This window comes from Zootoca vivipara, chromosome 2 (assembly GCF_963506605.1).
Source record: "Zootoca vivipara chromosome 2, rZooViv1.1, whole genome shotgun sequence".
NCBI classification, from domain to species: domain Eukaryota; kingdom Metazoa; phylum Chordata; class Lepidosauria; order Squamata; family Lacertidae; genus Zootoca; species Zootoca vivipara.
The window spans coordinates 70,307,720-70,332,565 of record NC_083277.1 but is presented as its reverse complement, the minus strand read 5'-3'; the positions used below and the strand labels follow the sequence as shown (position 1 = coordinate 70,332,565).

General features: G+C 44.3%; 1 protein-coding gene across 1 annotated transcript in view; it reads right to left on the bottom strand.

Moving 5' to 3' along the window:
• The window catches only part of SLC22A4 (solute carrier family 22 member 4), a 79,438-nt gene that overhangs the window by 4,677 nt on the left and 49,915 nt on the right, over positions 1-24,846 (bottom strand). The window contains exons 4-9 of the mRNA XM_035105413.2: positions 21,340-21,511; positions 13,863-13,989; positions 6,277-6,374; positions 3,440-3,654; positions 2,149-2,331; positions 589-724 (exon numbers count right to left, since the gene is read on the bottom strand). Of these exons, the coding sequence (XP_034961304.1) occupies positions 589-724; positions 2,149-2,331; positions 3,440-3,654; positions 6,277-6,374; positions 13,863-13,989; positions 21,340-21,511 (931 nt within the window). The remainder of the gene's footprint in view (positions 1-588; positions 725-2,148; positions 2,332-3,439; positions 3,655-6,276; positions 6,375-13,862; positions 13,990-21,339; positions 21,512-24,846) is intronic.

The following is a 24,846-nucleotide window of genomic DNA, read 5'->3' as shown; positions in this document are numbered from 1 at the left end:
GTGGGGTCGTGTTACAGGAGGGCATTCTACAAAAGGAGGGGAAGAATACAGCAGGGTCATGGGGTGAAAAGCAGAGATGCAGAATAAAAGAGAGAAGTGGCTTCAGAAATAGAATTAGGATGGTGAAAAGCAAGCTTAGTAGTTGACTGGAGTGGGAAGTGGATACTCTAAACATCAGAAAAAACTTTATGACACTGAAAGCTGTTCAATAATGGAATGGTCTCCCTAATTCCTTGGAGGTTTTTAAGGAGAGTTTGTGTGGCCATCTGTCATGGATGCTTTAGCTGAGATTCCTGCAGTGCAGGGGTTGGACTAGATGACCTTTGGGGTCACTTCCAACTCTGCAATTTTATTGTGTTCATGTGGTGAGCAGAGCAAGCAGGGGCAAAATACCTAGTAGTATATAAGAACCTTAAAGAAACAAACTTATTTTCTTTTATGGTTTGGTTTGCCTCCTAGCATCCTGTTGAAGCTTGCATAGCATCTAAGTAGATTTGACATTCTGCCTCCAGGTCAAAAGTTCATTATTCTCCATGACTGCAAAAATACAATGCAAGGGGGAGCTTTATTTTAGTGAAATGTGTTTACCCTTTAACTCGCAGCATCTCTTCAAACGTCTCTGGAAGAGGATTCCCATAACTCTCCGGGAGGAACAGGGTGAGAATCCCTATCAGCACAGTCAGACTGCCCATGACGATATAAGGTAGAAATCTATCATAGGCACCTGGTGAAAGACAGAAGTTCCAAAGTTTAGATTATACTTCAATATAGTTACAGAAGAACTGAAGTAATTATTACTTTATCATATTTGCATACTGCCCTTCCTCTAAGGCAGGCACCCCCAAACTTCGGCCCTCCAGATGTTTTGGACTACAATTCCCATCTTCCCCGACCACTGGTCCTGTTAGCTAGGGATCATGGGAGTTGTAGCCAAAACATCTGGAGGGCCGCAGTTTGGGGATGCCTGCTTTAAGGACACCAAGGCGTGGGTTTATCCATTTTATCCTCAACAATGTTTTTATGCGGTAGGCTAGGTTAAAATACAGTGAATATTTCAAGATATGGAGGGGGGGAGAATTTCATATTTTAACATGAAATTAGCCAATTTGGACTTCCTGAAACAATATGCAAACTGAAATGCGGTTATCCTTCAAAATTCATACTTCTCTGAATTTTGCAGTTCCCCAACCAAAAAAAATGTGAACACAAATATACACATATTCAGTTTGCATAAAAATATATATATATTGGTAAAAGCATAATCAAAAATGCACTATATGGGGGAAATTGCTTGCAAAATGGGACAATGACAATAAAGATTATCGTAAATGTATATTAGGAGAAATGGGAACTAAAATGCTGATGAATTTCCACAAGAACTAAAAAAAGCAAAGCAAACTGATGTGGAAATGTTACAAATTGAATTTAAGGTTATAAAAAAATGAAAACCAAGTGAAAACAAAGCTGTCCGATTATCCATCCCTACTTTAAGGTTGGTGCTGACCTTTAAAGCCCTAAACGGCCTTGGTCCAGTATACCTAAAGGAGCGTCTCCTCCCCCATCGTTCTGCCCGGACACTGAGGTCCAGTGCCGACGGCCTTCTGGCAGTTCCCTCGCTACGAGAAGCTAAGTTACAGGGAACCAGGCAGAGGGCCTTCTTGGTAGTGGCACCCACCCTGTGGAATGCCCTCCCACCAGAGGTCAAAGAGAACAACAATTACCAGACCTTTAGAAGGCATCTTAAGGCAGCCCTATTCAGGGAAGCTTTTAATGTTTGATGGATTTCTGTATTTTGGTGTTTTGTTGGAAGCCGCCCAGAGTGGCTGGGGGAACCCGGCCAGATGGGCGGGGTATAAATAATATATTATTATTATTATTATTATTATTATTATTATTATTATTATTATTATTATATTCAGTTTCATAATCCTAAATTAGATGGGAACTGGGAATTGAAGGTTGTTTTAAAAATGTAGCTCAAATGTATAATAAATAATAATTACATTACTGCATGTTGGAAGTTTGAGAGTGTTTTGAAGCAAGGAGTGACCCACGGATAAGGCAATCAGAATTGAACTTACGCAACTGCTACCTAGAGATGACAGAAAAGTGAACTGCATTTTATTAAAATGATAGGACACTTCTTACCAAGGTAAACAAAGTAAGGAGCAATGATGCTGCCCACACGGGATGACATGGAGGTGGCACCTACTGCCATGTTTCTTACTATGGTTGGATAGAGCTCTGCAGTGTAAACATAAAGCATAGAGAAGGCAGACGTGATGCCAAATTTTCCCAACATCACCAAGATAACAGACAGGATGTTGAGGTCTGTGGAAAAACAGAAACAGAGTCATAAGACCTCTATTAACCACCTTTCCAGAAATCTTCCTTTTATCCCAACTATTCTTTGCTTATCCTACAAACTGTTTTAAATGTTGCAAAGAGCACCGCAGCATGTCAGCATATATGTCTTGTTGGTACCTGTAAATACTTGATTTACACAACAGGTCTGAGACTAAGCTGCAGGTACACTAGTTCCAATAGCTAAATGTAGAAAATCTTAAGTAATTAACCATAATAGCATTAAATGTACCACATAAGTTTCTTAACTATTTAACATTCCACAATTGTTATATAGGCAGGGCCATTAAGAGCTGTGTCTTCATCCATGATATTAACCTTCACCAGAGTTAGACAAAGATGATGGGAGTTGTGGTTCAAAACATCTGAAGGCTGCACCATCGCTACTAACTAGAGAGACTTTTCTGCATGGGTGCAAGTAAATGAAGGTACTAAGAAGGCAAGGACGTGGTCCAGTCAACCTCTGAGCTACATAGCTTTCATTTATGCACATAGATAGGACTAGGAAGTGAAGCTTTCATGCGTCAAATCCCTGTTACAATAAATACATGATGATACGTACGAAAGTACAGAGGAAGCAAATCCATAATCTAACTTGCAACATGGATAAGCAACTAGGATAATGGAGCTAAACAAAACTCAAGGATACTTAGCTCAAGTTGGTCTTTTCCAATACCAATCCTCTAACAGAGTCTTTACACCAGGGTGGGGAACCCTAGTCCCAGGAGCCAAATATGGCCCTCCATGCCTTTATGTGTGGCTCTCAGGACACTTCCCTGACCACAGCCCTCACTGGCCCAGCTGCACACCCTCAAGTGTTTTTGTCTGCCTGGAATATGCCCTTGAACTTTGTTAATGCCTCTTGCTTCCCCGGATGGAAGATAGAGCATTGAATGTAGCCCAATATATAAAGCTTTTGCTTCATACTTTTGCCTCAGCCTAAACACTGCCATCTGGTGCTCAGAAGGTTGCCCAGAAAGAAATGTGGCCATTGAAATGAAAAATGTTCTCCACCCCTGCCTTGCACAGTACGGTCAAATATCAACACATCTATAACATTGGTGGGTGTTCATACTTGGAGGTACCAGTTGAATGAACAGAATAACTCCTCCACCCAAGAAAAGGGTGCCAGCTATTGAATAACGCCGAGGTAAGTTTCGGAGCAGAAGCCAAGCAATCACATAGGCTGGAACCTCAATTACTGCTGACAGGAAACAATTGAGGTAGGCATCTCCATGTAGATTGGGGGTGTTGAGTGACAAGCCAAAGTAGCCAATAGATGTAAACATCCTGGAATAAGAAAGGGAGAAATAAAATAATAATAATAATAATAATAATAATAATAATAATAATGTGCCTGATGTTCAAAAAAAATGAGACATTGCACTACCTTTGTAACCTAAGAAAATCTTTAATAAAAATAATTATAAAAAAAACAATAGCTAGTTATTTTCTGTAGAGGAAATGCGAAAGACCATTGTAATTTCGAGGAGTTAGGTGACATGTCTCTTTCCCTTCTACATCCCCGGTTTAAGGTTTGCTGATTTATGATAGTATAATTTGTTTTTCACACACCTGTGTCAGGAGTTTCCTGGGTCTCCTGTGTTCTAAGTGCTGATTGGCTAGTGGGGATGATACCCAGTTGCAGTGAGTGGGAGAGACTCAGTTGCTCCGCATTAGTCGCACCCGGTGTCCTGGGCTGACCATGAGTGATGCCTGCTAACCAAGTGCACTCAATTACATCAAAGTTGGCTGTAAAAGCTGTAGGCTGAAGGAGCTCAGTGAGCTGCTTCACAGATCGAGGTACCTGATGCTGTGAGACTGTCAGCTGTGAGACTCTCTTTACCTGGGGATCCGGGCAGCTGAAGGGGAGATTGTGTCTGGTATGCTATAATTTGTGTTTTGTATGTCTGCTGTTATTTGTTGACCTTACGCAAACAAAGGATTGCTTTTTCTTCACCCACCGGCGTGCTTATTGGCCCTAGATCCATAAAGAACCCTGCCCTTGGCAGAACATTTTCTAAGCTACCATTCCATGTAGCAACACTTTGTTTTAGAATGTATTTATGGTTTTAAACTTCTTTGCTGCCCTGAGATCCATTTTCAGATACAGAGTGCTCTACATATTTTAAAAATAAATAAAATAAAATGCAATCATCCCAAAAGATAAGCATAACACTTGCCTTACCAATCAGGCCAAAGGTCACTGAGCACTACTGTCAGTGAGATGCAAGTAGTAACAACATTTACAGAATTTTGCCCCTCCAAAAGGTATAGCTAAGACACTGGATATTTGATAGCTTTGGTTTTATTTTCTTGTTTTAAACCAGATTTTAAATAAGAGCCTCTATTCTAGGCCCAGCCATGGAAAAAAAATAATCTAGCTTTTAATCCTGACATATGTAGGAAGGTAGGAACCTTGACAGGTTTCTGTTACCCAAGGTCTCAAGCCAGGAATGGAGAATCTGTTGTTGGATTCCAAGTGCCTCAGCCCCCACCAGCAGGGCCAATGGTCAGAGATGATGGGAATTGTAATCCAATAACATGTGGTGGGTCAAAGATTCCCTAGGCCTGAGTTGCACTATATGAGATTTTCATAAGCAGGGAGAATTATTATTTTTTGTGGCTGTTCTGCAGTTGCTATGTAACTGAGGGGACTTTACTCTGAAGATGAAATGTGATCTATTAGATACCCATTATCTGACTCTCCCAGTTACCCACATCTATCCAGTGCCAGCATTTGTTATGGCTCTTTGTAAGAAGTGCTTTCATCTGAATCTTCAAAATTGTTCTGGATTTCCTAATGGTCATTTAGTAAGCTAAGTACATGAAGCCCACAACATATATGCATTTAACTTGTCTGCATTCAGCTTTACACACATGCCAAAAATAAGGGGTGGACAGAAAGGAGGCAGGGATCTGGGGGAAATTATTTTGATAATCCTACCTATATGTGATTTTGGCTTTAGGAACGATCCTCAGAACATAAACCCTGTGTAAGTTGTGGACTTACTGTACCTCAAACAGGTGCATTTTTTGCTCTTGTTTCCATCTTGTAGAAACACTCAAGAATGTTTAGTAGTTTTAGTGCAAAGAACAAGGAAGCAGCTATTTTGGAATTTCCTGACCTGGGAGGTCCATTTGATTTTTTCATTTGTCTCAGCTGTTTGCTTTTTAGTGAATACATTTTTATTCTGATAGGTATTTGGCCTGTCAGGATGAAGAATTTTAGTGGGCAATTATTAGGTTTGTTTTGGTTTTTAAAAAGACTATTTTCCTTGACTGTTTTTCTTTTATTGAACATTGCCAGACTTAATTGTTGTTACTGGGGCACTTTTGCATGCATTAAGGGAGTAGCCCCATCACTGTCCTCAATTTCATAAGGAATCAATTTAATATCGCAAAGGCTAGAAACAGGTAAAGGTAAAGGGACCCCTGACCATTAGGTCCAGTTGCAGACAACTCTGGGGTTGCAGCGCTCATCTCGCTTTATTGGCCGAGGGAGCCGGAGTACAGCTTCCGGGTCATGTGGCCAGCATGACTAAGTCGCTTCTGGCAAACCAGAGCAGCGCATGGAAACGCCGTTTACCTTCCTGCTGGAGCGGTACCTATTTATCTATTTGCACTTTGACGTGCTTTCAAACTGCTAGGTGGGCAGGAGCAGGGACCAAGCAACGGGAGCTCACCCAGTCATGGGGATTTGAACCGCTGACATTCTGATCGGCAAGCCCTAGGCACAATCACAGTAGACAGCTGAGCAGCACGCAAAATAATGTATGTTGAATTTGAACCTGCTTTTTAAAAACTTAGGTGGGAATTTGAACAACTCAGTTCATACATGGTTTGCAGTGTCCTGTTGTAATCAGATATTCTCTTGATCCTTATGTGCTTTAGAAACATACACACACTTACCACAAGAGAAGAGAAAAGACAGTGATAGTTGCAATATTTCGGGTTCTGAACAAATCCAGAAGCAATCCTTTCTGCTGCTTGGCCTGCATATCTTGTTTCTTAGGAGTGGGGAAAAAGAAAGTGAAAATGATTCCAAAAAACAAAGCAAGCTTAAAAGCACTCAATACCCCAAATGGGAAACAATTGTGATCAGGGGTGGTGGTGCAAAAAAACAAAAACAAATAACTGAATTCAAGAAATAGGATTCAAGTTAGCTGGAAATTAGTTGTTAGATACAGGTAATCCACCAACATATGTCTAAGGGAAGTTCTGAGACACCATTACATTTCTGAGTCTGATTTCTTCCCCTTTTGTAGTGGTCCTGTTATCAAATGTATTCTGTTGTTCACTGCATTATGTCAGCTACATATTTTATGTGTAAAATGAACACAAGGCTAAAACTGTCCAACTCTGCCTTTTTCTTTCAGCAATAGTAAAGCCATTGGTGGAACCAAGTTCATAATTCACCATAAGGTGCAAATGAGAGTTACAGGTTAGAAATCTACTGTACAGTAGAAAGCTAGGTGAGTTCAACTCGATTAGGAGTGGGGAACTGGATCCAGCCAGTGGGTCAGGTCCTTATCACTACCCTTCATGTGCCAACTCTGATAGGCTGGATGGACGGCCGACCTGTCAATCACTTGATGCCACGTGGGATCAGGTGACCTGTTTTCCTTTGCCCATAGCAGACTAGAGCAACCAGCTGGCCCTTGCACATGTTTCTACAACACTGCTCAGAGATTGAGGGAATTTAAGTGAGTTATTTTACTAACACATTAGCAACAGGTTAGAAAGTCACAGGTTGTCACTTAAAAAATAATAGGTAAAGGGAACCCTGACCATTAGATCCTGTCACAGTGGCCGGAGTGGACTACTTCAGAGTAACGACGCTACGCAGCTCTGCATTTTATTCTTTTATTGGTGCTGCGTATTTACAGTGCTCAAGTCATTGCTATTTACACGGAGCGATGTTGTCAGTCGGTTTCAGAACCTCCTAATGGCTTTTGGCGCGTCTTTCTCCAACACAAAAGCTTTGGCAGACCCATCCTCTTGCCCCTCCTCTTCCTGCGTAATTCTGGAGTTGGAGGGATGGGTCTTCCCCCCTTGCTTGCCCCTTCCTGTCCCACCTGGGACCCTGGCTCCTCTACCTTGCCTGAGCCTCGGACACGACTTCCTGCTTCCCCACTGGAATCGGAACTCTCCCTGCTTTCCCCTTTGCTCGGGGACGGGCTTGAACTCAGGAGGGGAGGGACTTCGCGATATCCCCTGTCCCTCACATCCACCCCCCTCCCAAGCTCTCCTTCACCCCTCCCCAGGCCCCCCCCATGTGTCGGTGACGACTGGAAGCCTAAGAACTCAGTGCTCTCCGAGCCCGTTGGTGTGAATACCTCCCCCCAGTCCTGCGAGCCCCCCCCTTCCGCCTGGGCGGACGGGAATCCCAAAAAGTCCGTGGCGTCAGAGCTGGTGGGGGTAAAAACGTTCTGCCAATCTGCTCCTTCCTCTGACTGGGTGGATCTCGGTGACACCCATACCTCATCCTCTGGTTCCTCAAACTCCGCTTCCCAGCGCCATGGTGAGCTGCTCTCCCGTGCCTCCTCCTCCTCCCCCTCCCTTTCCATGTGCCAGGGCTTGGGTCTGTGGGGAAAGAGGGCGTGAAATTCTTCCACCAAGAATTCCTCCTGTATCTGAGTGGCTGGGACCCATTCATTCTGGGACGGTGGAGCGTCCTCCCATGCCATGAGGTACTCCAGTCCCCCCACCCCCCACCTTGAATCCAGGATGGCCGTGGCCTCATTGAGTTGCTCCCTGCCTTCCCTCTCCCCCCCTCCCTCGGGGGTTTGTTCGCTGTCTCGGAGCCTGCTGCTTTCCCTGTACGGCGACAGCAGCGATCTATGAAACACTGGATGCACCCTCATGTCCTCTGGCAGTGCCAGCCTGTATGCCACCGGGTTTACCTGTTGCGTGACCGTGAAGGGGCCCAGCCTTTTGGGTGCCAGCTTTTTGCACCTCCCTCTGGTGGGAAGGCCCTCCGAGGACAACCACACCTTGTCCCCCACCCTGATGACCTCCCCTTGTCGCCTGTGGCGATCTGCCCCCTTTTTGTACGCTTCCTTGGCCCTCTCCAAGTGTTCTCTGAGCTGCTGGTGCACCGTCTCCAGTTCCTCTGCCCAATCCTCAGCCTGTGGGCCCTCCTCCTCCTCCTCCTCCCTCTCCCTCTCTGGGAAAGATCTGAGGTCGCGCCCGTAATTGGCCTTAAAGGGCGACACCCCTGTGGAGACGTGCACTGCATTGTTGTAGGCAAATTCTGCTAGTGGCAAGCGATCCACCCAGTCCGTTTGCCGCTGGCTGACGTAGCATCTCAGGTACTGCTGCAGAATGGCGTTGACCCTCTCCGCTTGTCCGTTGGTCTGCGGGTGTCTAGCCGTCGACAAGCTGACCTCCACCTGCAGGAGGTTCATGAGCCGCCGCCAGAACCTGGAAACAAATTGGCGGCCACGATCCGAAATAACCCTTAAAGGTAATCCATGCAGTCTGAAAATGTGATCAACAAACAGTTTGGCTGTCTCTTCTGCCGAGACTGCCCTGGCACACGGTATAAAGTGACACATTTTGGACATAAGGTCCACCACCACCAACACTGCAGTCTTACCCCTGGACGAAGGCAGATCTGTGATGAAGTCCATGGACACCACTTCCCACGGCCTGTGTGGTGTGGCTAAGGGCTCCAGCAACCCTGGTGGCGCTGCTCTGACCACCTTCGCCCGCTGGCAGGTGGTACAGCCCCTTACATAGTCTCGAACATCTTCCCGCACCCCTGGCCACCAGAAGTGTCTCATGACTAGGTGAGCGGTTTTGTCCCTTCCAAAATGCCCCGCTGTAGGGTTGTCGTGCATCTGCTTGAGGACCGTACGTCGAAGCTGGGTGGTGGGCAGGTACAGCGCACCCTTGTAGAAAAGCAGCCCTCTGCGTTCTGCAAAGTCTTTTGCCTGCTCCCTCCCCCCTCTCAGTTCTCTGAAGATGCGGTTGGCAAATTCATCCGCTGCCGTCAGTGCTGTGAGTTCTGCCTCGCTCACCACAGCTGCTCCGCAGGACCATGCCGACGGGGGGAAAATGTGCCTTGGGGCTGGTGGCGCCTCCTCCTCCATGTACTCTGGCTTGCGGGAGAGGGCATCCGCCCTGACATTCTGCTCCCCCGGGATGTAGTGGATGGAGAAGTTGAAGTTCGAGAAGAACTCTGCCCACCGTATCTGCCGCTGGTTGAGCACCCTGGCAGTTCTCCAGAACTCCAGGTTCTTGTGGTCTGTGCACACCTGGATGGGGTGCTTTGCGCCCACCAGGAAGTGTCGCCAGTGCTGGAACGCAGCGTAGATCGCAAGAAGTTCCCTATCAAACACTGTGTAGTTGCGTTCAGGCTGTGTCAGCTTCCTGGAGAAGAAGGCACAGGGTCTCCACTCCCTGTTGGCGTCCAGTTGCAACAAAATTGCGCCCACAGCTTTTTCAGAAGCATCTGTCTCAATGCGTAGGGGCGCGTCCTGCACCACATGGAACAGGTTTTGGTCTGAGGCGAACACTCTCTTGAGGCTTTCGAACGCTGCTTGCGCCTCTGGTGTCCACTTGAACTTCTGCTTGCCTCTCAGGCAGTCCGTGATGGGAGCCGTAACGCGAGAGAAGTTCTTGATGAACTTCCTGTAGAAGTTAGCGAAGCCTAGTAGGCGTTGGGCATCTTTGCGCGTCCTGGGGCTGTGCCAGTCCAGGATGGCCTGCACCTTGTCCTTGTCCATCGCCAGCCCCTTGTCTGACAGCTTGTAGCCCAGGAAGTCCACCTCTTTGGTGTGAAACTTGCACTTCTCCAGCTTCACATACAGGTGGTTCTCCTTCAGGCGTTGCAACACCTCTCTGACATCTTTCACATGCTGCACCGGGTCATTCGAGTAGATAAGGATGTCATCTAGGAAGACCAAGCATTTCCTGAAGAGGAGGGACCCCAGGACGTGGTGCATGAAGGCCTGGAAGCATGCTGAGCCCCCTTGCAAACCGAAGGGCATCACCAGATATTCAAAAGAGCCCAGAGGCGTGAACATCGTGGTTTTCCATTCATCTCCTTCCCGGATCCTGATCAAGTTGTACGCCCCCCTTAGGTCCAGCTTGGTGAAAATCTTGCCCCTGCGTGCCGCTGTCAGGAGATCATCCACTCTGGGCATGGGGAAAGCCACTGGCTCTGTCACCGAATTCAGCCGTCTAAAGTCCACTACAAGACGGCGCTGTTGCGTGTCTTTCTTGTCCACCCAGAAGACCGGGCTGCCCCCTGCTGCCTTGCTTTCCCTTATGAACCCCCGCTTGAGGTTCTTGTCGATGAAAGCGCGCAGATCCTCCAGCTCCTGGTCTGACATGGCGTACAGCTTGGCTGGGGGTATCGTCGCCCCTGGCACCAGGTTGATCTGGCAGTCAAAAGGCCTGTGCGGGGGTAGGTGGTCGGACTCCGCTTCGCTGAAGACCTCCTGCAGGTCCCAGTACTGCTTGGGTATTGCCTCACCCCCTTTGATATGCATGGTGGCCACCGTGGCTATTGGAGGCCCCTCCCCTGGTTGGTGCTGCATGCAATGTTCCAGACAAAAGTCCGACCCAAACGTGATGCACCTCTGGTGCCAACTGATGGAGGGGTCGTGGCGCGCCAGCCAGCTCATGCCCAAGACGATGGGGGGGTCTGAGATGGTGGTGACGTTGAACGCCAGTGTCTCTGAGTGCCTTCCAACCGTCATTCTCATGGGGGGGGTTTGATGTGTGATGGCCCCTCCCAGCAGCTCCCTGCCGTCAATGGTTGCCACGTGCAGAGGAAAATCCAACTGCAAAAGCTGGATTTGGTGCTCTTCTGCAAAGCTTCTCGAGAAGAAGTTGGCGGACGCCCCACTGTCAATTAAGGCGAGGACCGTCAGGGGATAGCCATTTGGGAGCGTTAGCGTCACTTCTAGAACCACTCCTGCTCTGGGAGGGGTGGGCTGGCTCTGCACCTCTCTGTGCGGGTGGGCGGGCTGGGGCTGTTGTCTGCTGACTGTGCCTGGCTGCTGCCCCTTGTCTCCTGCAGCCAGGCTTTCCCGTTTCCCTGCTGTGGTGCTGCGTCAGTGGGGGAGGGCACCACCGTTCCCGCCTTTCCTTGCCACTCCCTGCGATGTGGGCAGTCTCTGACTAGATGCTGGGGTGAGTTGCAGAGAAAGCAATTCCCGCCCCTTCCCTCCTTGCGTCTTGGCGCCGCTGGGATTTGAAAAGCCCGCGCGCGCGCGCTATCAATCTGCATGGGCTCCTGGTCCTGGCTGGCTCCAGGCGTGGCTTGAAAGGGTTGTTGAGGGAGTGGCTTCTCCTGCGACCGTGGGAACCAAGCCCGCTTTGCGCGCGTCGCTTGCTTGTCGTTCCACCGGGATTCCTGCCTCACCCCCACCGCCAGAGCTGCTTTGCTCAGCTGATCCATAGTACTGGGCTTTGGACCTCTCGAGAGTTCATCCTTCACCTCCTCGCTCAAACCCAAGTAAAACGCAGCTTGCATGGGAGGCGAATCCAAAACCCACCCCAGTCTGTGCACCAGCATGGTGAATTTCGCCCAATATGCGCGAACTGTCATATTTCCTTGGCGTAAATTATGCAGTTCCTCCTTAGTCTGGTCCAAATGACTATCGGACGAATACATCGTCCTCAAACCTTCTAGAAATTGTTGTACATTTTTCATGCAAGGATTCTTGGTTGCGATTAATGGTCTTAGCCACTCCCTGGCTGCTCCGGTGAGATGTTCCACAATAAACGCTACTCTGTGCTCATCATCGGGGAACTCATTCTGGTGCAGCTCAAGAGCATACACGATCTCAGTCTCAAAGCCCTGAAACTCCTTCGGGTCTCCATTGAACTTGCTTACAAGGGTCCCTGCTCTCCTTCCTGGCAGCACTTGGACTTGGGGAGCCCCTCCCGCCTTGTTTTTCTCTGCATCCAGCTTGTTTTGGAGGTCTACCGCCACCGCCCTTAAATGCTGCTCTTTTTCCTGGAGCTCTCTCACCTGTTCCGCAAGTTGTAGCCGGTCGTCCTGGACCTTCTTAGTCTCCTCTTTAGCTGCCTTCAATTCTCCCTGCGCCTGCAGCGACAGCTGTTGCAGTTCTAGCTGGGCTTGCTCAGCGATCTGCCGCCACTTCTCCGCCTCGGACACGCTCATCCCGGCAACTCCGAAGTAGCCCAAAAAGGATTAGGAGGTTGCTGTCACAGTGGCCGGAGTGGACTACTTCAGAGTAACGACGCTACGCAGCTCTGCATTTTATTCTTTTATTGGTGCTGCGTATTTACAGTGCTCAAGTCATTGCTATTTACACGGAGCGATGTTGTCAGTCGGTTTCAGAACCTCCTAATGGCTTTTGGCGCGTCTTTCTCCAACACAAAAGCTTTGGCAGACCCATCCTCTTGCCCCTCCTCTTCCTGCGTAATTCTGGAGTTGGAGGGATGGGTCTTCCCCCCTTGCTTGCCCCTTCCTGTCCCACCTGGGACCCTGGCTCCTCTACCTTGCCTGAGCCTCGGACACGACTTCCTGCTTCCCCACTGGAATCGGAACTCTCCCTGCTTTCCCCTTTGCTCGGGGACGGGCTTGAACTCAGGAGGGGAGGGACTTCGCGATATCCCCTGTCCCTCACAGATCCAGTGGTGACTGACTCTGGGGTTGCGCTGCTCATCTCATGTTATTGGCTGAGGGAGCCACCGTACAGCTTCCAGGTCATGTGGCCAGCATGACAAAGCCGCTTCTGGCGAACCAGAGCAGCACACGGAAACGCCGTTTACCTTCCCGTTTATTTATCTACTTGCACTTTACCGTGCTTTCGAACTGCTAGGTTGGCAGGAGCTGGGACCGAGCAACGGGAGCTCACCCCGTTGCAGGGATTCAAACCGCTGACCTTCTGATCGGCAAGCCCTAGGCTCTGTGGTTTAACCCACAGCGCCACCTGCGTCCCAATTAAAAAGTAATAATCTAATGCTAAAAATCATTTTATCTCAGCTAAAAGCCATTTTATCCCAATGAATTTTTTTCAAAGCTAATGATTTGTCCACCAAACTGAGATTCTTATTTTTACCTCTTTGTTGAAAGCATTCAAAGATCTTGCCACAAAGAACAGGCAAACGAGACACACCTATCTTTCAGCAAATTAAGAGAGTTCTTGCTGCTAAAGTAATCAGAGCTGGCCCAAGACATTCTGACAGGTGAGGAAGACCCTAAAATAGTGCCCCCCTCTCTGCCAGGGAAGAAGGGGTGAGGGAACAAGGCAGGGAAGATCTGCTGCCCCTGGGGATCCTGATGTCCGGCAGTGATTGCCTCACCTTGCCTCATGGGTGGGCTGGCCCTGAAAGTAATAATAAGTGTAAGGACCGCATGAGCCATCAACTGCCAGTGGCACATATTTACTACTTATTAGTATGACAAATGTTCCAGCTGTGGCTTGTTTACTATACTGGGTTATTGTAGCTAAACAGAGGTAACCACGAAACCCGTTTGAAACAGTTACAAAGAACATGGAAATATTTACCTCCACAGGGTCTAGAAGTATTGCTGGGGCTGGAACACCATTCATTTTGGCAGCCTTGCGAATAATAACTTCAGCTTCTTCAAATCTTCCTTGAGAGATCAACCACCGGGGAGACTCAGGAATGAGCCTGAAACAAGCATCAAATATTCAAGCTGATATTTTTAAAACTATGAATTTGCTGGTTCAAAGGAACTTTGCCAGCCAATTACTTCCTTAGTTGGAGTATGAGGACCAGCTGTAGATATGATTGAGGAGGCTATGTGTGTTTTATGCATGTGTCTATTGTTTGTGTGTTATGCAGGGAATGAGGTCTGTATTTCATATCAAAAAGGTGCATGAGGCATAGCTGCCAAGTTATCCCTTATTTTAAGGGATTTTCCCTTATGCTGAATAGGCTTCCTCGCGAGAAAAGGGAAAACTTGGCAGCTATGGCATGAGGGCGAGGTGAGCCAAACTCTTCTTACCTGATGGCTGTTTTATATGTCACAGATCATTAAAAGGTAAATATTCAAGGTATTCATTGATTAATGTAATGCTAAATAAAAACAATCAGATCTGTTTCAGCAATGGTATGGAGCATATCAATGCTTTAGAAGAGTATCATCAAACTGTAGAGTTGGAAGGGACCCTGGGGATCATCTAGTCCAATCCCCTGCAATACAGGAATATGCAGCTGTCCCATATGGGGAATCAAACCTGTGACCCATGTGAAAGGAAAAGCCAAATAGTCTGGGTCTAAAGCACATTTGTCTCCATATTAATACTAAATTTCAGTAAAACTGGAAGCGTGTTTAAACAGCAGCTTTAATGTACAACCAACCATTACTAAGGCTGTATACCAATGGTGGAGAACAGGATCCATCCAGCAGTCAGAACTTCAACTCCCCAATCTCCTGCAGGCCACTTGTTGAACAGTTCAGGTCATGACATCAGGTGACTCAACTTCAAAGAAAAGACTTGGGAGTGCACTCTTAAGGGCATTCCAAATCCTTCCTTCCTTTGCAGCTTGGCTCGAAGTTAGGCTGAGCTGCAACTGACGATACCTTCCAAAAGGGGCTGACTGCAAACCTAGCTGGGATTGGTACTGACTGCAAACCCCACTTACAGCAGGGATTATTGGAAATATATCTGTAGTGTGATGCTGTCCCTGATTTGACATCAGTAATATGGTAACTGTACAGATGTAATGTAGAGTTAGGCTTCATGAGAGCATGTGTCCAGGTCCGTAATTTTTCTTGCTTACATACATTTGTAAAAAAAATGAATCATAGTTCCAAAAAATGCTTTGGGCATGGCATGTGTACACATCAATGCTCATTTACAATTTGGAGGAAGAGCTTGCTTTGACGTTTTGAGGGCATTCTTTGCAGTGGCACGAAAACCTGCAAAACTGAATTGCAGCAGGAACTTAGCAAGATGAGAAAATGTTAGTAGTGCCATCTTGTGGGCATGGCTGCTTCTCAAGCAGAATCCAAATGAAGTTAGCCAGGAACTCTGCATGTGATTAAGGCAAGTACATGCTTACTTCTCATTAAAGTTGAAATATTATTCTCATAAGTTGTGGCATTGCTTTCTTTCACAGGGGAAATGGTCCCTCTTTCCAGAAAAACACATCAGAAATTAGATAGTCTAGTATCTGTAGAAAGTCTTGAATGATAAGAACTGCTGCTTTTTTCTTCCAAATGCCCAGATATTAATGTAAATGTCAATTTCTTTATAACAGAGATGAAATATATAGAATGTGCAAACCAAATACTAGGATTTCACATTTGGACTTTCTAAGATTTTGACAACAAAAAGATGTTTTTGTCCCCGTGGATCGTTATGGATTTGTTTTCTGTTTTGCTGATTTGTTCATGGATAATACCCCAACTAGGATTCCTCTGTTCACAAAAGTCATCATAAGCTGGCACAAAATAATGGCCCATTCTTCTAATGCTAGCAAAGACCTGCCACTGGTTCTCTTGCTCCCCCCTTCCTTATGTGGTAGGGTGGTGCCACACAGTGAATATATACTGTATGGACCAAAGCAAGGCTTTCCCCTTACATGATATTCCATGGGCCATTAATTGGCCAGGTAACAGTTGTAAGTACTTGCAAAGTATAGGAACTTTATATAGGGTTAACACCCTTGGCATTTATGGGACTGGAATGCTAAGGACTAACACTACTGGTAGGCACTGCATAAGCTTTTCCTAAATCTCTGTGAAAAGGAACATGGGAAGCTGCCTTATACCGAGTCAGTCCATTGGTTCATCCAGCTCAGTAATTATCCATGCAGACTCACAACAGCTCTTCACAATATCAGCTAGAGGACATTCCTATCCCTGCCTAGGAACCTCAGACCTCCTGCATGCATGGCAAGTGTTCCATCACTGAGTTAGGACACGTCTGCCATCTCTAGAAGGCTTGATAAAGAATGAGGTGGCACTCATGACCATAAAAGAAAAAATATAGTTTCTCACAAGTGCACTTTGATCTCATGTCAGGGGCTTTTGTACAGTATCATCTTATAGCTACATTTCCAATGGGAATTTGAAAAAACCATTTCCCCCCACATACTTTTTAAAAATGCATAAATGCCACTTTTCAACCAAAATGTCCCCAAAGTAAGATAAAAACATTAGTTTTAATTAAGAACAACTGTTAAATACTAAACATAGTAAATTCAAAACACAGTAATACTAAGCATAGTATCCAGGCCATATTTACTGGAAGCATGCCCTACTGAGCTCAATGGAGCTTATTTCCAGACACAAATATGTCATACTGTAGCAAACGAGTATTTAGATTTCTGCTGCAAATGAATTGGTCTGCACTGTAATTTAACCAATATAAAATAGGACTGATTTTCTGCAAGCAACCAGGGGGGGGGGGGAGAGGAAAGAATTTCACAACAGCTTTATTTCATGAGCCCAATACTTCCTTGTTGAGGAATCCCGATGCTATAATGCACAGGTTCCTCCATCCAACCCCAGCATACGTGCACAGGAGCACCAAGCCGCGACAGGAAATGGGAGGTCTACGTGCATTTCCCATATTCCCATCCAGCTCCTTGCAAACTTTCGAGGAACATGAGCTTTAGTATATTTAGTGTTGTACTTTATTTTAAACTTAAGTTATTGTATGTTTATTATTTATGTATTTGTTTTGAATTATACAGCACTTTGCACCTCATCTGGGTATCAAAACAGTTTACAAAGAATAAAGAAAATACTGTCCAATAAAATAAAATATAAATTAAAATGTTGCCCACAGAATGTATGTTATGGGGTGACTAATACATACAGACATTCAGAGCAAAAGGGCTGGATGGAGACACAAGAGGTCTGAAGCTCCCTATTGCCTATAACGCCCAGTGCACAGAGCTCAAAACCCTATAGTGAGCCCCCCACATGCAGGTGCTTGTCTGCAGGGATGTTTTTGTTTAATACAAAAGAGAAAAATAATAAAATAGACAATTGTAAGGCATTTCTGTAACAAAATTAATTAATTTGCTTAAACCTATAAAAACCATTAAACCACATTCTCTTTATCACCTTAGTATTAAAACAGAGGCTGTTCACTGAGAGAGGATTCCACAAGTTAGGATCTATACATGGAAATAAGTTGAGGAGTTGTCTGTTTGGCATAACTCACTTCACATCACAGAACTTCTCTGAGCAACAAGCTAAGCATAATAGGTCCCCACTCTCTTGTATGTTACTTCACCAAGGCATGGACAAAATAACTATATATATATATATATATATATATATATATATATATATATATATATATGTAATCTGTATATATATAAAATCTCTTTTCATACTGAAACCACATAACCAGCCAGAAGTGAGTTCAGTGAGAATTTGTTTAAATTTGTATTGATTTGAAAAAAGGTGTAAAGGAAATGACTGCAACTGAAAGCCAAATGAGAAATATCCAAGAGCACTTGAGAGGGGTAGTTTTGTGTACACACACAGGGGAATTAGCAAGTGTTGAAATGGCCAAGGCTGAAATGCATGAAAATCCAAGAGTTGTAGTGAACATGAGGGAAGATTGCATGGAAAACACAAAATGAACCATCCTCCAAAAGCAGGGGGGGAGGAGAGAGGGAGTGGGTTTTGTTTCCTGAGCATAATAACATGGCCACTCAAGCCAAAGTCTGCTTCCTACACCCTACATAGTACATACTGTCTAATAATTACCTCCCACGATTACTTTCCATTCTGGGCCCCCTAAAGCAGATTCAATAAATACCCATCTTCCAAGAAACTAGCTTCACATCTAAAGTGTATCAGGCAAACTGGAAAAGAGAGATTCCACTTGGATCTCAGATTGTTGCAACCCATCTCCTTCAATCTTATGTTACTGTATTTGGCCATCAGAACTGGAAAAGGAGAGTATCTTTTGGGGGGGGTTGCTACAGATACCTGTGACAGTCTTTTCAAAAATGTGGCCCTTTATAAAATGTGGCCTCTTACTTTGTAGCTGCTGAATCATATGGACACTGGCTAGCTATGAGCTCAACAACTCAAGATTTACAGGAACAAAAAGCAGGAAAATTAGAGAGGAAGAACTACCATATATGAAAATACAAGAAGTAACTAAAGGGAAAACTCTCTAGTGCAACCACCATAGGAAACAATACATATGGTAGCTAGCAGGGTTTTGATTAAAAGTATCTGCTGCTTTATTTTTGTGGAACCAAGGCTAAAAAGTAGGGACATTTCAGGGAGTCGGGTCAACCCCAAGGCACATTTCTAATCTCTAACAGTCAGCTTTATCCTTCAACAAACTGGCAAACTGATTAGCAGAGTAGAAAGCAGCTGGGACCAAGGTTGAATCATGTTTTTGTTTCAGCAGCTAAAGTGGGGAATTCATTGTAGAAGTTTCTCCCTAGCAAAAACATACATCAAACATCAGCTACCAGAAACTTAGGGAGAGGGCTTTGGTGGACAAGATTAAAGATGGAGGACACCTATGTAGAACTCAAACAAGTAGTCTGAGGTTGGGAGGAATGGAGTATGGGTGGAGAAAAGACACCATACACATTCCCTGTAGACTAAAATGCAATGAAGCAAAATTGCTTAACAGGATAGGAGATTCTTTAAACCCTTTTAAAAATGCACAGCTCCTGTATATTAAGAGCACCTGAAACTGATGTGTTCATAATAGTGAAATTGTAAGCCCACTGCCAAATCATTATTTCAAGTCAACAAATCTAAAAAGTTGACTTAATCCTTCTCAGAAAATTAAAAATACCCCTTGTTTGCAGCTGTTCCCACCTCACTCAAGTCCATCAAAAGTGTGTGTAGAGATGGTCAAATACCGTTATCAATAGGTCTACATGGTAGAATCTGTACTAGTTTTTCTAGCCTGTTGCAACTAGCCACCACTTGAATTACCACCGTGCAATTTCTAGGAGAGTGAATGCCTTATGTTCTGTTGCTCAGAACTTGGGGGATAGGAGAAGGAAAGCAGATAATGGTATTTAAAAGTGTGTGTGTAAACAAAACAAAAAGGCCTAATGCAAGAAAAAGAAATTGAGCTGGGAGTGCAGAAAGGCCTGAGGTAGTGGGGGGGGGAGAAGTGTTAGCTATGGAGTAGAAAGGGGGGGGGTTCAGAGAGCCCTGCGGTGGTGAAGGAAGCAGGGAAGAGAGAAAGTGTGTGCACACCATGGGGTACAGAGAGAACAAGGGATAAATGAGTTAGCATAAATACATTAAATTAAATGTGATATGTCCCTCAAGAACATTTGAGCTGTACACTACATTTTAGAAAACTTAATAGCTTTTTCAATGAAGATGAAAAAAATATTAGCTGGTGGGTGGGGTAGGGGAATAAAAATGCCCATACTCCTGTTCATGTTATTTGGAGCAGACAGCAACTATAGAATGAATAAAAAACTATTATTACAGTACTGAAATATTTAGTGCCAACATATTGCTAGCTACTGGAGAGAAAAAATTCTGTCAGGGGAAATCCATGGGCACCAGGGCAGACAGGGGGAGATGGAGGGCAGAACTAGCCCAGGAGCAAAGTGTTGGAAGTAGTGTGGCTCTTCTCTTACTTCACCATCTGAATATCCTACTACTGAAAGTAGCTATAGGATTAAGCTGCTACAAATGGTGATGCTGGAATAAACTTAACATCACATCCCAAACTGAGCAGTAATGCAGGAGCGAATACCAAGCAAAACATACACACCCAGTCCAGGGCAGGATGATACGTGTTTTCAATATTTTTCTGGTTTTAGCACTTGAGTTAGATTCAGCATCCGTGTTGAGAATCATTAGGTCATTTAATGTTTTTTAGGGAGCTATTTCCCCCTCTAAAGATGAACTTGCAATGCCTTCTCCAATTTCTCACTATGCCTAGATATGTCAGAGTTGCAAACAAGTAAATAGGCTACATACAGTGGTACCTCTACTCACGAATAACTCTACTTACGAATGTTTCTACTTACGAGTGGAGCTCCGTCCGCCATCTTGGATGCAGTTTAGATAGGATTTTTTCTACTTACGAATTTTTAGATAGGGTTGCTTCTACTTACGAATTTTTTCTCCCAATGCATTCCTATGGGATTCGACTTACAATTTTTTCTACTTATGAATGTGCGTTCGGAACGCATTAAATTTGTAAGTAGAGGTACCACTGTATATCAAATACAGTGATACCTTGGTTGTCGAATGTAATCCATTCTGGAAGACCGTTCCACTTCTGAAACATTCAACAACTGAGGTGCAAAGGGCGGTCGGCAAAGTCAATGGAGAAAATTGGGGGGGGGGGAATGCAGCAGAAGCTGTTCGACTTTGGAGGCATGTTTGAAAACAGAAGCATTTACTTCTGGGTTTTTGGCGTTCAGAAACCAAAATGTTCGGCTTCCGAGATGGTCGAAAACTGAGGTACCACTGTACATACAGAAGGTATCCAACTGAAATTATATACTGGTAATGTGATCTGGACGATGAGGTATACATAGATTTAACCACTACTTTTCTATGACTACTATTGAAGGAGCAAGGTGAATGGTCTATTTTATGTAATTTATAACAGGTATTTCAGGAAAATTTTTAGTTGTAACTATGAAGAAAATGGGGATGGAAGAAAATTAGAGAAGGGGAAAGGATGTACAAGAGTGCTCATCTAGTAAGATTCAAAAAGGCAATAAAAAAGCTGGAGGAAAAAGAATAAGAAAAGCGAGAAATAATTTCAAAATTGCATTGAAGAGCCGACACAGGATGCACTCAACCAAGCTACCAGAGTCAGTCAGACTCTAAAAAGAAAAATAATTTATCTGTAAAGAAATGTTCGGCATTGAATACAATTCAGTTCTCTGCAACCAAAATGCCAGGGGTGGGGAATATATCCACAGCAACCAAAGGCTGTTAAAATCCTCCAGCTGGTTATATAACAATGCAAGTTGAAGGCTATCAGCTACAGATGACACATTTCTGAAGCTGAACGCCTGTCAAACATTAAGACTCACCACCACAGTGGAACGCAGCAAACCCCAGGTACAGTAAGAGCCAGTAGCAGCATCCGCCATTCTCTGATGAAGTAAGCAAATAGTGGCAGCAACATGTAGCCAATTGCAAAAAATATGCAAACTCCTAATGTAGAGAATATAATACGAACTGATTTGCCAAGAATTTCTGTGCCTGTTCAAAACAAGGAGTGTGGGTTAGCATCTTAACTCTCTCCCCCCCTCCTTAAAAAAAAGTTACTCAAAATATTCTATTGCATTTTGAAAAATGAATACAGTCTTTAAAATGGAGCCATTTGTCCTGGAACATTTCAAGAGAAGTATGGCCCAAAATTAAGCTATGCTTGTAACTATGGTTTAATGTGTAAGATAGGATATAATGCTGGGGGAGGGGGAAGAAATGGGAAGGGATTATCAAACACAGCTGTAACATTATTAAAAATCTGTTTCAACATCTATAAAAAAAATCAGAATTGCCTTTGCTAGGTTTGACCAAGGTTCAGATAATCCATTATTATGTTCCCAACATCAGCCAATCATATCTCTCTAGACACTCACAAGTAGAGTACGAAAGTAAGTCATTCCGTTTGTAACCATAGCTTAGATCCAGAGATGTCTTGTGCAAGCGGAAAAGCAAGTCTGCTTGAGAAAAGCAGCCCTCCCAAATTCCTCCAATTTCCCCAGCCTACAGCAGTGCATTGTAGCCCAGCCCATTCGGCTCCAGAGGGGCTGCTGACCTCCAGGAGAAGATTTTGCAGGGACCCATATGGCTTTTTTTTTTTTTTTTTGCGGGGAGTCAGGATAGCCCTGTCATACAAGTAGAGTCCCATTTGATCCTATCTCAATCCAACAACTAGTATTAATTCTAACAAAAATTAGAATTTTTGCCCTGCTTTGAGTGCTGAAGACCGCTCCCTGCAAGGCCCTTTCCACCTAGCCTTGGGGGCAGGGCCAGACTCATCCTGCTGTATTTCAGAGACTTCTGGGAGGCCAGAGGGACATTGCCCTGCTGTGAGTGCTGAAGAGCCCACACTCACTGGAACAAACTCTGGGGTTGGGGCAAATTTATAATGACATTTAAGTACTACTTTGGTTCACTCTGAAGAATAATAAAAACACCTGCCACACTCCCCAATAACCATCTGTAACAGAAAGCTTTGAAGAAGGGGGAAACTTCCTGGTGTCAGTAATTCTGTGAAGACTATGGGGGCTAATGAATTATTTCTTTAGTGAACCTTCAGTGTCATTAAAAATACACTTATCATTTAGGTAGCCCTTTAAAATATCCCAAGTCCTTCACATACATTGGCCTAAACCTGGGGAAAAGGTGGGATATGAATAAATTCTTCTTCATCATTATCACTCCAAGTATACATTCATGAAATTGGAGTTGTTCGTGCCCGCAGCGCAGGCAGAGATGTCTCAATCTGTGGAGAGGGGAAGCAGGGTAGGTAACTAAGGGCAGCCCCCTCTCTACAATTCTCTCTCCTCTTGAACAGTTGATCGGAACAATCACACATTTAAAACTGGGTTTTCTAAGTGCAGTCCTAGCAGCTGCATCAAAAGAGGGAAACCAAGCACAAGGCCCTGAGGGATTATCTCAGCAATTCCCTCAACAAGCGAAGGAAGGAAGGTCCATATTATTATTGCAATGAAAGTGCATATTACTATTATTCCCATATTGGGGACTGGGAAAATACTATTATGCAAAACTCCCTAGTGAGTTTGTAGCTGAGGCAACATTTGAATTAGGGACTTCACACACTTAGCCACTATGCTACATCATCTCTTACAGTATAATTGCCATTGATACTCATAAAACTGTACCATTATGCATTTCCTTCTCTAAGATGAAGTCACATTACTTTTTTGTATTAGGCTCTTTTCCAGTTTAGCATCCAGCAAGTTCAAAAATCAAGACTGCCAAACCTAGGGAATCTAATTATTGTTTAACCTTTAAATTCCCCTTTCATAGGTATCTCATCACAATAGGCCACCGCATGACTAAACCTAGTTGGAAATCTTGTAAGATTTGAGTGATGAACCAACTGGTGCAGCAAATTTTATTTTTTTCTTCAGTTCTGTGAAGAACTGTTCTCTGAAGCAGTTTATGGAAAATGAAATAATCTAGTATGTTTCACTGGTGACAAGATTCTCAACAATGGGTACCTGAGTTTTTGTCATTGAATCCTACATTTCAGTCCACAATTTATTATTATGAAGAAGACTGAATTCAGCAGAATAAAGTGGATGGTTCAGATGGATTTTTTTGGGAAGTGGGGAAGGTCTCTATCTCTCATCCACCCACCTACTCCTACCCCCTATGTGTGCCTTACACATTATGAAACAACTTTGTATGTTCTGGAATGAATTAAGAAAAGAGGTTCCAAAGTTGCATACAAATCAGTTTCTATAAAATATATTACGTGATTCTTTTCCCTTATCCCTTTTCCCTTGATTTCCTGCACTCGTGGCCTCCTTAAACACATTTAAAAAACACAAGTTTGTAATGCTTGAATCATGTGGAATTGTTTCATAAATTATATTGCTTCATTGTTGCATGTCCCTGCAGATAATAAAAAGAGGAAGGAAGATACTTTCGGGAATTTGTTCTGTCTTAGTTGGAGCGTGCTCAAAGAGATTTTCAAGAGCTGTGCCACCAGAAATATGCATCAGGTCATTTTCAAGTAGACTCTGGCAACTTGAATAATTCTTGAAAATTGCTTGAAACAACAGTGCACTCAGTACATTTGTTGTGGAAGGAATGTGCACACAAGGGTTACGGGTACTCTTTTTGACCTCCTCCCCAATTAAGATAGTGTGGCAATATTCTTTTATATACACCGAGGTGAAGGAAAAAGTATCAGTACACTTTATTTCCTGGCCCTCAGTGCTGCTATTGCAGCAGGAAAAGAGAACATCTTGCCTTAAGAATGCTCTCTTTTTATTTTCAAGAGGAAATTTATATTAATTCTCCTCATGAAATTTTGTTTAAAGTGTCACTAAAGGTTCTAAATCTAACCATTCTTGGAAGTCAGATGATGCTTAGAAAATTAATATGTGGCAATACAGTTTTGCTAACATGGAGGGGTGATAAAGAAATTGTAGTACAGTAGTAAAGTTTATGAGCCAGCCTGATAATGTGGGTATGTCTGATCAAGGTAAAACAGGGTGGAATTCTCTGTCTGCCTCTGAACACTAAGGAATGACATACCCACACAAACTTGGGATTCATGCTGGGGATCAAACCCATGGAGATAACAACACATATTAGAAACCTGGGGCAAAAACATGATGTGTTTCAAACAATTCTGGGCAGTGATGGTTGGGGGTGGGGATGAGGTGCTGGTACTCAATAGCCTGATAAAGGATTAGTAGGGCAACAAAAGAAGTGCCTTTTAAAAAACAATTACATATACGAGTGAAGTTTCTTGCTTGTGTATGAACACAGTGTTAAAGCACAGAGGGTGCATGAGCCTAGGACAGGCTTTGAAAATAAATCAAACTGTG